At 43.5% G+C, this 12,889-nt stretch overlaps 1 protein-coding gene across 1 annotated transcript; it reads right to left on the minus strand.

Moving 5' to 3' along the window:
• Positions 1-2,617: 2,617 nt before the first annotated feature.
• ucmaa (upper zone of growth plate and cartilage matrix associated a) lies at positions 2,618-10,796 on the minus strand. Its single transcript, XM_071513049.1, has 5 exons — positions 10,674-10,796; positions 9,443-9,514; positions 9,246-9,341; positions 3,545-3,643; positions 2,618-3,272 (listed from the first exon to the last, which is right to left on the minus strand). Exons 1-5 carry the CDS (start codon positions 10,729-10,731, stop codon positions 3,184-3,186), a joined length of 414 nt encoding a protein of 137 aa, XP_071369150.1. The 5' UTR covers positions 10,732-10,796; the 3' UTR covers positions 2,618-3,183.
• Positions 10,797-12,889: the final 2,093 nt, after the last annotated feature.

Genomic DNA, 12,889 nt, shown 5'->3' on the forward strand with positions numbered 1-12,889 from the left:
GTCATCTGCTGGAAATGAGCGAAAGATTTCATGTAAATAAATGTCCTACTACTATAAATATTGCTACTCTGTCGCCTGTTGATATAACTCTAGTGATTCAAACCTACACCTACAGGGTTTTCATGTAGGTCTGGAAAGTATGGAAAATGATTTCCATAATTTCCAGGTCTGAATGTGTGTGGAAGTAGAAATGTGCAGCAGGTCCTTCCTCTAATGTCAGGCGAACTTTCTCTGGTCACATGACACCCACAGCTGTTCACGTCGCTTCTCTTGGATTTGTTGAAATGCGTTCTGGGAAATGTAGGAAACCATTAACTGAAGTAGATAGATGGATAGATAGGCAAGGCAAGTTTATTTATATAGCACATAAGGCAATTCAGAGTGCTTTAAATAAAACATTAAAAGCATCGAGACAAAGTGAAAAAGATAAAATTCATATATTGCATTAAAAGAATCAAATCAAGATAGATGGATAGATAGATAGATAGATAGATAGATAGATTATTGATCCAGGAGGAAATTCTGGTGTACAGTAGCTTCCAGCGTGTAAGTTACAGGAAAGGCCAATACGATACAATATAGTCATAAAAAAATTAAAATAAAAAACAAGGTAAGAGACTAAAACAAATAGGAATAAACAGAGATAAGGACCAGTCCTGGCAGAGACTGGAAAAGTGCCTGTGAGATATGCAGTATGTAGACAACTATGCATGTACACAACTGAGTAAACTAAATATAAACATAAATATACTAACTATCGACATAAGATACTGTCTACGCGCCAGGGTGCAAGATACATGGTACCATATGTACAGCTGTACAGATGTATATAGAACTCTGACATAATATACACATACTGTATATGATGACAGATGAACAGTGAGAAACTAAACCAGAAGACGAGGCGGGTTGAGGGAAAGTGGGTTCAAGCAAAAAAAGTAAATAATAATAATAATAATAATAACCTTTATTTGTATAGCACCTTTCATACACAACGTGCAGCTCAAAGTGCTTTACATCAATAAAAGACAGATAAAAAGATAAAATTCATATAAAAGAACAAGCAAAATGCATTAAAAGAATCAAATCAAGTAAAATAGAAAGATAAAAGAACACAACAAATACTCCACATTTAGATGCACATTGTGAGTGAAGCCATATGTTTTTCTTTAATTTTCTTTTCCTGATTCTACTCTTGATCTGATGTTTACGTCTGTTGTTGCACACTAAACGACACTTCATCACTAATCACTGCTGGAATGAGCTGAACATCACAGACTGATGAGATCTAACAGTGTAAAAGGATCTGAGGGGATTTGTTTTGCTTTAACAGTTTATTGTGTCAAAGGGAAGTTGTGACATTTTGTATTTGTGTCACAGTAAGAGATCTGGGGCCGGATTGACAAAACCTTAAGAAAAAGTGCCATTTATTTCTTAACCTTAGTCTTAAGAAAGAAAATAGGAATAATTGATATTTTCAGTTCTTATATATTTTCTTAACTTTCTTCTTATGTTTCTTCCTAAGAAAAAACTTAGGAATAAATGGTATTCTTGAAATGAAAGTTCTCAAATTTGTTCTTGATTTTTTTCTTAACTTTAAGACGGCCCTTCACCTGTCTTAAAACTCCTACAGTGAAAAGGTAAGCCTCTAATATCATATATTTAAACACATTTTAGACAAGTAGGTTATAGTTCAAAGTCTTCATAGGTTCCCCTACACCTAACATTAAGATGAACATTTATTGTAAAGCTTTATTTGGTGTAGGGCCAGGTAGGCCTCTGTCTCATGTCTGTTGGAAATAAGCTGCAAATTTTACAGTTACCAACAGCAACCAATGTTTAAATCTTTGCTCTAGTTGCTCTAAATAGGTTTTTCCCCAATTGTTTTGTAGATGGAAGCACTTTGGGTTGCCTCCTAGCCTTGTCTCCTAGCCTCCTAGCCTTGTCTCCTAGCCTCAATGGCAGTAAGCCTAAAGTTTATTAACCAGAATTAATTCAGGCCCTATTTTGAGAAGTTCTTAAGTAGGAAAATGAAAGAAATTCGTAAGAAATGGGACTGTTACTAAGAAAATATTGAGGAATTGCACTTAAGAGCCTTCTTAGGAACTTCCTAAAATTTCCTCTTATACATGTCACTTCTTAAGATCTATCTTGAGAACACACTGGTGAATCCGGCCGTGGAAGCCCTCGGCCACATCAGGACTCACTCTGACACGCTCCATGTGTCGGCCTGATGGCGGCTGCACTGGAGACTCTGGATGTGGCGGCTTCTCCCTCTGAGCCAATCCACACGGCCTTGGACTTCTTATTTAACAGCAGGAATGAAGACAGAGAGAGAAAAAAAAGAAGCTGTGTGATTAGCGAGCGCGGGCTGCCATGCCACATCGTTTGAGGGTTTTTCTCTCTGCTCATTATCCTGTTGTTGCACTTTTTCCCCTCTCCTCTCCTCTCCTCCTCTCCTCCTCCTCCTCCTCCTCCTCCATCTCTCCTCTGCCCAGTTCTTGTCTAATATTTCCACTCTGGAATGTGGAAAGCCTCCAGACTGATGATTTCTCCAGCGCACCTCGTCTTCTCTTTTCTCCCCTTCCTCTAAATACTCCAAATACCAGGCAGTGAGTTACGACACAGCACGGGGAAACTCGTCTTTATTTGTAGTTTTGAGTTACAGAAGTGACATCGAGTCAGTTTTCTTACAAAGGCGACAGCGCTAACCCCCCCCTCTGGACGTGTATTCTTAACATAACAGGTTGATCTATCGCTGCTCATGTCTCATAGTGTCAGGTGTACCCCGGCCGGCCATAAAGAGAACATTACTGCAGAGCTTGTATGTACAGATTAAAGGCAGCAAGAGCAAGCAGCATGCATATAGCTTAACACACAGACAGCCTCCTTTTAATGTGAAAAGGCAAAAAAAGCTCAGCATACATTAGAAAAACTGCACTTTAAATACAGTTTGACAGAGAGAAATATATATTGCACTATTTCGATTTTATACAAAAAGCTTTATCTTGAGGAATAAACTAGGGGGGGAAAAATAGTTGGTGAGTTTATTGAAAGCGCCAAGAATCTTTTTTTTTTTTTTTTTTTTTTTTGCCGTGAAGGAAAGCTGACGATGTGGATGTGGGGCTGTCAATCATAGGCTGCCCGGCGCTGTAGCCCCGCCCTCCACGCTCCGGAGCATGCTCAGTGGTGCCAGTAGTAGCGAGGGTACTGGCCGTCGTAGTGGAACTCTCTCCACTGCTCGTTCTTCTCCCTCGTCCGCTCGTTTTGCTCTGCGGGTGAAGAAACAGAGATTAGGTTTTTTGGGTTTTTTTTTTTTATAATCCTGTATCAGCTCTCTGACCCCCCCGAAAAGCTGCGAATCCGAGATATAAAACCCAGTCGTATGGTTTTGGTTTCAGCGCTTAGTTTAGAAACTGTCGTTAACGGCAGTTATGTCACGCCGAGCGGCCGACCGCGGGGAAGATTGTCGGCTCGGTGGTCGGCCGCAAATGGCCACCTTGACTCGAGGCGGCCCGGCGGCTCGTGGGGCGGCGAGCCTTACCGTCACGCTCCTCCTCCACGTAGTTCTCGAACTCGTCCCTCTGCTCCTCGTTGTACTCCCTCCTCCGCTCGTCCGCTGACAGCCTCACCCTCTGCTCCGCTGTGGAGAGAGAGAGAGAGAGAGAGGGAGAGAGAGGAGAAGAGAGAGAGAGAGAGAGAGGAGTGTTTTCAGGACCTCAGGGGTGTCTGGTCTTCATACACACTCTCATGATATTCAAACCACCCGATGGACAGAAGGAATGGGCAGAGGTGGAGACTCGAGTCACAATTTGAATTACTTGAGACTTGATGTGTGAAGAGATAAAATAACTTAACAGCAGTTTAATACCAGTTATAATAATGTACGTTATGAATTTAGGTGTTAAAGATGTCAGATGTTAAAGTTGGATGAACTCTAAGGCAGTAAACATGTTTTGAGCTGTAACTGTTGTTCCCTCTTGAGCCGATCAGAGTCTTTCTGAACACTGGAATGCAGCGGTGAGATGATTTCCCCAAATTTTGTCAAAATGACACGGCTCCCCCCTTGGGTTGATCGGTGTAATTTGGAAAATATCACAACAGAGTGGTGAGATGCATCATTCCCCAAAGTTTGGGCAAAATCCAACAAGTAAACAAACATTTGCAGCGGCCCCCCTTTAGGCCAATCGATGCAATTTTCCATAATGGAGCAATGAGACGCTTCATTCCCTTAAAGCTCCATATTCTCACTGTCCAGAGTTTTATTTAGTGTCTTTCTGTCCATTCAAAGCTGTGTGTGTGGTGTCATGAACCAAAAACACTCTCAATCCATTTCTCCACGTTCATTTTCCAGCATCTCTCTGAGCCTTACCAAGAACAGGCCGTTTCTGTCGCCGTGTCTTTAAGGCTCATTAATATTAACGACCCCTCCGTTCCGATCGGCTAACCGTTTCCAGAGTGAAACGTGAGACTCCGCGGCCCGGCGGCTACAGGTAGGGAAAACTCTCCGGTAATAAACAATGACAACCGCTCAACCGCTTTGAAAAAAACACTTTGTTAGTCTATTATTTCTTACAAAAATGATAATGAGCGATTCATGAAACATTCGTATCTCGCCAGTCACAGCGTAAGAATGATCGGGCGTTGATAAATGTGGAGGCTGAAAACAATCGTCATTTAAATATCACGCCCCTAAATATTCTGGGTTTAGAGGCCTCGCCCCCAGAGTTTACGACATGGAGATGCGTAATACGTCCAAGAAGAGAAACTTCTCCGACCTTGAAATAGAAACTCTAACGTCCGAAGTCCAACTGAACCAATTAGTTCTATTTGGCAGCCTGAAAATTGGCATCAAAGGAAGAAAAATGCAGCATCTCAAAATGAAAGAGAAATTAATCTTACACCATAACCCCGTTAATTGCAAACAATTTGAAAATACCTATTTATGTTAGGGATAGGCTGTATGACACATAGTCGATGTAGAACTTTACAAAATAGAATATTTTGCCATAGGCTACATATTTTTAAGTGATGAATATGTTTCGATGCCAGTCAGAATATATGGTCTGATAACAATTCTCCAACTCAGCAGATTTACTCTGCTGCACCGCAAGTCCACGCTGACTCGAGAACTTGCTACACGAGTTGAGACTTGACGTGAGATTTGATCGTAGCTCCGCTCACGTCCAAATTGATAAATGCCGAGCTTTGCGTGGAAATGACCGTACGCCCAGTTTTCTGTCGTACGTTCGTTTCGTAAATGAGGGCCTGTGTGTTTTGATACTTTCACCATGTTTAGATAGACCATCCAACTCCTTTATCATCACAGAGGAGAGGGGAATCCTGTTCTACATGATATGGGACCTTTATGTTTCGTGTAAATACGATCAGCGGCGTATTGTGTGTGATATTGTAGCGCCCCCCTGTGGTCAATCAGTGTGATTTTGACAACGGCGTAACGGAGCAATGACACGAATCATTCCCCAAAGTTTTGTCAAAATCTGATCAGTAGCGTCCGAGATATTGTGGACAGACGGACGGACCGGGGCCGATCCATAGTAAGACAAGAGGCCGGTAAACTATGACCTCATCATAACTTAACAGCAGTTTGATAAAGTTGGATAAACAACTCCTGCAAATATAAACATGGGTAAAGTGTGTTTGCTCTTCACTACATCCCTGATTCCCCAGCTCCTCCATCCAAACTGCCCCCTCCCGCCTCCCTCCTGCCCCCCTCCCGGGTGCAAAAACAAACACCCCCACCCATGCAGGTACAGGCCAGCCACTGTGTACATTAGACATTACCAGCTTGTCCGTGTTTTTCTTTTCGTTCCCTGGTGTAAAGTACTGAATCAGAACTGGGATTACATCACAAGAAGTTGAGTAAAGGCAGACACACGCGTCCGACGCTCCGCAAACTTATTTTCCTACCAAAGAGGCCGGTGATTTGGGGCTTAGCTGTGGGGAAACAGGTTTGGCTCACAGAGAAACTCTCATTCCCTCACACACATTCACACACACCTCACATGTAAAACTGTAGTTGCCTATAAAAGAGGCCCTTGTATTGCCCTTCTGTGCCATCTGTCTTGGTTTTCTTAAATGAGATTACAGGTGGAGACAGTTCTGTCTACATGGATCCCCACTTGTAAAAGCCAAGGCCCTCTGTCTGCAGGTACAAAAACTAGAAAGTCATTATAACTGTGGCTCCATAGTTAAAGCTTTAAGACTTTAATGTAAAAATACACCTGTCTTATCAGTCTAAATCACAAACTGGGGGCTGCAACAGAGAAGAGCGTCTCCATCACCGCTAATTTAGACAGAGTCACCCTATTTGCCCTAATGACATTCTGGTTTCTTGACATCATCTTACATGGTTTCTGGGTAATGAAGGCTTTCAAACTTTCCAAAATTCAACCAGTTATCCTCGCTGCCACTTGGGGCCGCCGGAGTGCAAAGTGCAGCTACATAGCTGACCAGATCTGGTCTTCATCAGGGTTATTTCTGTACCTGGAGACGGAGTTCCTTGGCTTTTTTGTATTGGCGATCCATGTCATTTAGCTTATTGATCGACCTCCAATCATCACCTGTTTGTCTTTATTTTGACCAGATCCAAACAGCGCTCATGTGTTTTTCTTAATCTCTAAAAAGAATACGGCAGTGTTGTTGGAGATTGTCCCGTTGGTCAACTTACAGAGTAAATGATGAGAACATAGACACCAAAATCATCTATGTTTCCCTGATGGATTGTTGCTAGATGCTCCATGCTAACGCTTTAGCATACACTATGTTGAGTGATAGTAGCTCCATGCTAACGCTTTAGCATAAACTATGTTGAGTGATAGTAGCTCCATGCTAACGCTTTAGCATACACTATGTTGAGTGATAGTAGGCCACTAGCATTATCCAAAGTAAGAAGAATGACCTTTTAGTGTTAGCATGAAGCATCAGAGCCAACGATCTACCGGGGACACGAGGATGATTTCGGTGTCTGTGTTCTCTTTATTTAACAAGCAAGTTGAGCAACAGGATAATTTCCCCAAAACTCAGTATATTCCTTTAAGAGTAAATTGGTCCTTGCATTCCTGCCTCAGCTCCTGCAGGGATTTTCCTGCAACCTGCGCATCACTTCTCTGGCAGGGTCACAACTTCAAAGTCCCTAACACACACACACACACACACACACACACACACACACACCCGGCTGCCCCTCAGGTTCTCACGGACTGAGCTGGCAAGCGACATAAACAGCCTTTTTCTAAGTGAAGTTTTTTTTTTTTTTTCAGGAATGTGGGCCTGTTTGTTCAGAGCCGTGGCCCAGTTTGGTGCTGTGACGGGCGGGCGAGGTGGAGCCAACCACAGCCCGTCTCTGGAGGGGACAGAGGGACTTTTTCCCCCCCCTGTTTTCCATTGGAAAACAGACAATTTGACAACAAATGCTGTTATGAGTGGAAATAGTTGCAGGTGAAAAAATTCCCCTAATGAAAACTAGATCAGGTTGATGCCTTTTTACCTTCCTACCTAAATTTTTACACCTGCAGACTCAGTGCCTTGGCTTTTTTTTGACTTGGCAATCCATGCACACACACTTCTGAAAAGAAAAATAATTCACCTGTGTCTCCTTTAATTGTAATATAATTTATTGATAGACCCGTCCTAAAATGATCACCTGTTTGCATACATCTTGACCCGATCCAAGCAGATCTTCAACCTAATATGTCGCTGTTGTTATAACTCCAATTTTGGTGATTTTCATGTCTTGACATAAACTGAAGGATCAGATGTTGCTCTATGGGTTAAGGAAATTATCTGACCTCTTAGGCTTATGAAACCCTTTCAAAACCCCATTGGATAATATGAAAAAAGCCTTTTCGCCAAGCTAAAAAACCGTTTTTCTTAGTTCCTGAAAAGTTTTGGAGATACAAAGTTTTCGATATGCTGCCATGTGTTTGCAGGATCGCCTGCATCCATGTGCTCGGTCGTTTGGTTTGAGATGCGTTGGAGTTGCGTCCGGTGCTGATGCTTTGGCAGTGGAAGAATGAGCTTATTGTACCGAGAAAACTTCTTGAATTGAATTGAGAGAGAGAGGGAGAACCTGCTCCATACTACCCTGTGACTCCTTCTGCAGCCTCCAGCTCGAGTGTGTGTGTGTGTGTGTGTGAGTGTGTGTGTGTGTCGGAGTTAGATTTAAGAGCTGCTCCTGTATAGTAGGACACCTGGTTGAGTTTCCAGTCTGCTCTCTCTCTCTCTCTCTCTCCCTCTCCTGAACTTTCACAGTTTTCAGTCACAAGCTAATCATATCGCCCTCATCATCCAACTACAAACCAATAAACCAACACTCCCACACACACACACACTCACACACTTACTCCAGCACCCCCAGTCCTCTCCAGGAGGCCAAACCCTGCTGTATTTCAAACTCTCCACATTGTGGCCACATCAACCACACAGGCACGGCACATCGGCCAGCACATAACACCAAACATAAATAAACATAAATAACCCTCCAATCCTCCTCCAACCTCCAAACCAACCACTTTAAAACACCCCCCCCCCCCACCATACACACACACACACACACCTCTCTGTAGCCACAGAGATGATAGACAGCACTTCCTTGGATCTCCCAGTATTTCTTCTAAGACGGACAAATCGTTTTTGCACTGAGGCCAAAAATGCCGCAAATGTTGTGTCTGTTTTAGAAGAGACACCGCGTGAACGTGTCCTCACTGTTGTTGTGTATTTTAGAGGTCTAAGAGAAGGCCAACAAGCCGTCAGTTGAAGGGAGCGAATCATAAATCACAAAGACTCTTTCCTTGCATTATTTTGAAAATCTAAGAGCGCCGGTTTGTCCAGAAAGTAAGGTCCAAGAAAAGACCATGGAGCGACATTTTGAACGCTGAGATATTCAGATTCTAAAATATAAAAACCAGGAGCTCAAACCTCTCCCAATGCAAATCCCCAACTTGCAAACCTGCAGCCTCCGTAAAGGTTTATGTTTGTTTATCGTTTGTCTTCCAAGTTTGGCTTTCTAACACGATAGCACATGAATGCAGCAGCTGACTTGGAAGTCCCAGATGTCGGACTTTCCCGCCAGCACTTGAACGAAGCATCGTAGTTCCTCAAATTTCAGCTAAATCCATCCGTTACTACAAGCAGACGGGTGAAAACGTGCACAGTCTGACCTCGGCTCGGCCTCTCGAGTGTTAAACGACCAATCGGACACAAGGATGACCAACAAAACCCACCTTGGATCTCCGCCTGGTATCGGACCGAGCGACGACTGCGCCGTTTGAAGAAGTTGGAGGCGTCCGACTCGGGCATGAAGACCCGCCGCGCCGCCCCTAGAGGTCAGAGGTCAGAGGGTGAAGGAGACATAAGGAGGACATGCGGAGCAAAAGTCTCGGGAAGGAAACGTTAAGACGGCGTCGGGCAAGTCTCTCACCTTTTGGCTCGTCTGCTTTGGCGTCGGTGTCGGCGTCGTCCCGGACCGCAGCGCTCTCCGCCCCACTGGAGACTAAAGTGGGAAAGGAGAGATGATTGGCTGTCTCAGTACATGCCGTTCTATCTTTAGCCGTATTCGCACAGAAATAGTATTAATGAGTTACCCAACAATTTCTGCCTTTCGCGAAACCTTTTACAGTCCATTACTTCTTGATTTAGCAAAGCAAAACTTGAGGTTTGTCCCAAGAATGCGATCAAATCATCAAAATGGACCATGCACACCACAAGGATCCAGATCCCCATCAAATCACCCATACAAAATTCACCTCTGCTCTGTGTTTTATTGCCTAGCGACGTTTCCGGACAAGACTTTAATCAAGACATTTCTCATGGCATTTGAAGTTTGTGCCAAAAAACGCAACCAAAACCTTCGTCTATAGATTCCACCGCTGCCTGCAGCTGTCATGGCAGAAGAAGAAAAATAATTCGCAAGCCAATATCTGGGCTGGAATTTCTAACTTTACAAATTACTGCTGTGGCCGATTGGCACAGGATTAAAATCACTGCAATCTCCACAATTTTTACAAATCACTGGATGTCCCCCAGGTAACGTTAGCCACATGCGAATACAGCTTCTGTTTCTCTCTTTGTATGGGAGAGAATAGCTCTGTTAAATGTTTCTTCGCTCATCTGCAAACGTACAAACCTCAGAAAACAAAACTTCAAACCATTACACAGTCATGAGGTTCCACTGGTAAATTCGGCATACATGTGATCCACCAAGCAGCATTTATTTAATTAATATATCAACTTCTTCAATCTGCTGCCCCCCCACCCCCATGGTGTCTTTTGGTGGAAGAGGATTGAAGGAATAACAGGTCAACCAGTTATACAAGTTTACATTTTCAGTTTTTTTCAAATACTGAAATTAATTCTGCTTGATTGGTCAGATAAATGCTGAATTTACCAGTGGATCCAATTTCAGAAAAGGTCTTAGGTCATGTTTGCCAATAAGCAAGAAAACTTTAAACTTCCATATTATCAATGTCTGACATGATATTATCTTCCATATAAAAGGAGAATGGCACATCTTGAGGCTGTATGACCACAAATCTGCCCTCCTCCTTATTACCTGAGGCTTTATAACCCGATACCCCATCCTTCTTTAACCCCCCACCCCCACCCACCCATCACACCCCCATGCTAGTCTCCAGCCCAGCTCAGGTACTCACTGGTGAGGATGAGGAGGGTGGCGAGCAGAGCGAGGACGAAGACTCGGGTCCAGGACATCTTGGAGAGCAAAACAAGAACCCTGCTGGATTTCACTGCACTGCACTAAATGAACTGAACTGAACTGAACCGAGAGAGGCGAGAGAGATGAGGGAGGGAGGGAGGGAGGGAGGGAGGGAGGGAATGGGAGGAGAGAGAGAGGAAGAGAGTCTCTCAGGGAGGAGGGGGAGGCCAGCTGGAATTTCAATCGCCCAAGGGAGAAGAAGAAGAAGGAGGAGGAGGAGGAGTGATAGGGGTGAGGTGAAAGAAAAGAAGAAGAAGAAGAAGAGAGAGAAACAGAGACCACAACTTTGAAAAACAAAATAAATCAGGTCAAAAAAAGACATTTCTGTTTACTCTGGAAACAAAATGAGATTGAAGATGAGATGCATTTCCACTAAATATCTTCCTATCAGAGACTTCCCGAGGTTTTCCAATCAAGAGCTTCCAAGTCCAAACACACTATATCAAGTGAAGAGAGCCACACAACAGACAATTTTCTGTATTTAAAGCTGCATCAGGTGACTTCGCACGATGGCGGCCCCACATGGCAGCAGAAGGTAACTGTTTGAAGTTGGAGGACTTCACTACCCAGAAATCCTGTGCAGTGAGGTCAGTAAACTGTCTGTGATGCTTTATACCAGAGTGCTCGAGCTGCCTCTAGGGGGCGCGAGAGGAAAAATGTAATGGTGGTGTAATGGTGTAATAATTACACCATTACACTGTAATTTTTTCAAGTGGGATTTTCTTTGTGGGATCCTCTTTTTGTCCATGTTATCTGTTTCTGAGCCTATGCATGTGTCATTCTCTTTGTTCCATACTTGGTGGATCGTGCGTAACTTTACTGCAATTTGATTCAAATTACTGGTCTTCTAATTTCCGTAACCGCTATGTTATGTGTGGTTAATTGTAATTTAAACTTGATGCAATTTTTCTTTAATGCGGCTGAAAATATGGCAGCATTTTCCCCAATCTTCTCTCATGATGGGCCTCTCTGCCTCTGAGCCTGTGTGTGTCCTCGTCCTCTTCGCTCTTTAAAAGTGACGCTTGTGCGTAACTTTGTTGCAATTTATTGAAACTTTGTTGCAGTTTCAGTTTCATTTGAATGTGAGAGCAAATTGTTGAGATCTCTTGAACATTTTGTTCCGTGTGTTCTGATTATTTGTGCATGATTAAATTTGATGCCTTTAATGTGGCTATAAATAGGATATGTTGCGTTTTGTTTTTGTTGTTTTTTTGCAGGTGTGGGGGATCGGGGGTGCATTAACCCGGTCAGGATGTAGAAGGGGGTGCGTCGCCTAAAAAGTTTGGGAACCGCTGCTTTATACCAAAGGAAACCAAAGAGACAAGAGAGGAGAAGATCTAAGAGTCCCCAGAGTCTAATCATCATCAGACCGATAGACGATGGGTTCAGAGATTGAACACTGGTGAGTCCGGCTTTCTCTGCTGCTGTTCAGGAGACAGTCTGGACAGTTTTCTATCTCTGAAGTTTGGATTCATCACTTCTCGTGTGGAGAGAATTCCCCACCAGTGTTCATATTGGCACTAGAATTTAAACAGGGAGTCTCAATCAGTAGGGATGGGACGCTCTTCTCTTTGGCTGATAAGTGTATTGTGACGGAAAAATCTTGCCTGGTGCAGCTTCAACATCTAGTGGACGACGGCACAAAACATTCAAAAGGATTTCACTTAAGGTTTTATTTTTCCTACTTTTAGGAAATTAGCTAGAAAGGTGCAACAAACATCTGAGACTGATTGTTGCTATGGTGACAGAACGCGCACTCAGTTCTTTGAGATGCTTTGACCGTAGGAACCTAGCCTGGTTCCAGACTCCTCATTCACCCCTTTTCCACCAAATTAGCTCTGGTTCTTGAACCGGTTCCGTTCAGGATTCTTGGAACCTTGGTGCTATCTAGCGAACCGGCCCGCGTTTCCACCAGTTTTGAGCGGAACCATTGTAATCAAGGATGTGTCATCAACAGAGGGCGTTACACAATGCACACCAGAAGTAAACAGTAGTAGCAAGATGGCGGAACGCATTGATTACCTGCAAGCTTTTGTTACGCCCACTGATGTCGTCACGGTTCGCACTTGAAAACCTGCTATTTTTTGGTTCCAGCTGGGAACCGACTTTTCGGGTTCCGAACCAATTTATTTTTGGTCGAAATGCTCCGAACGG

Source organism: Centroberyx affinis, unplaced genomic scaffold, assembly GCF_046629955.1.
Source record: "Centroberyx affinis isolate AG114_WGS23_722 - 3 ecotype Tasmania unplaced genomic scaffold, CSIRO-AGI_Caff_v1 ptg006730l_1, whole genome shotgun sequence".
NCBI classification, from domain to species: domain Eukaryota; kingdom Metazoa; phylum Chordata; class Actinopteri; order Beryciformes; family Berycidae; genus Centroberyx; species Centroberyx affinis.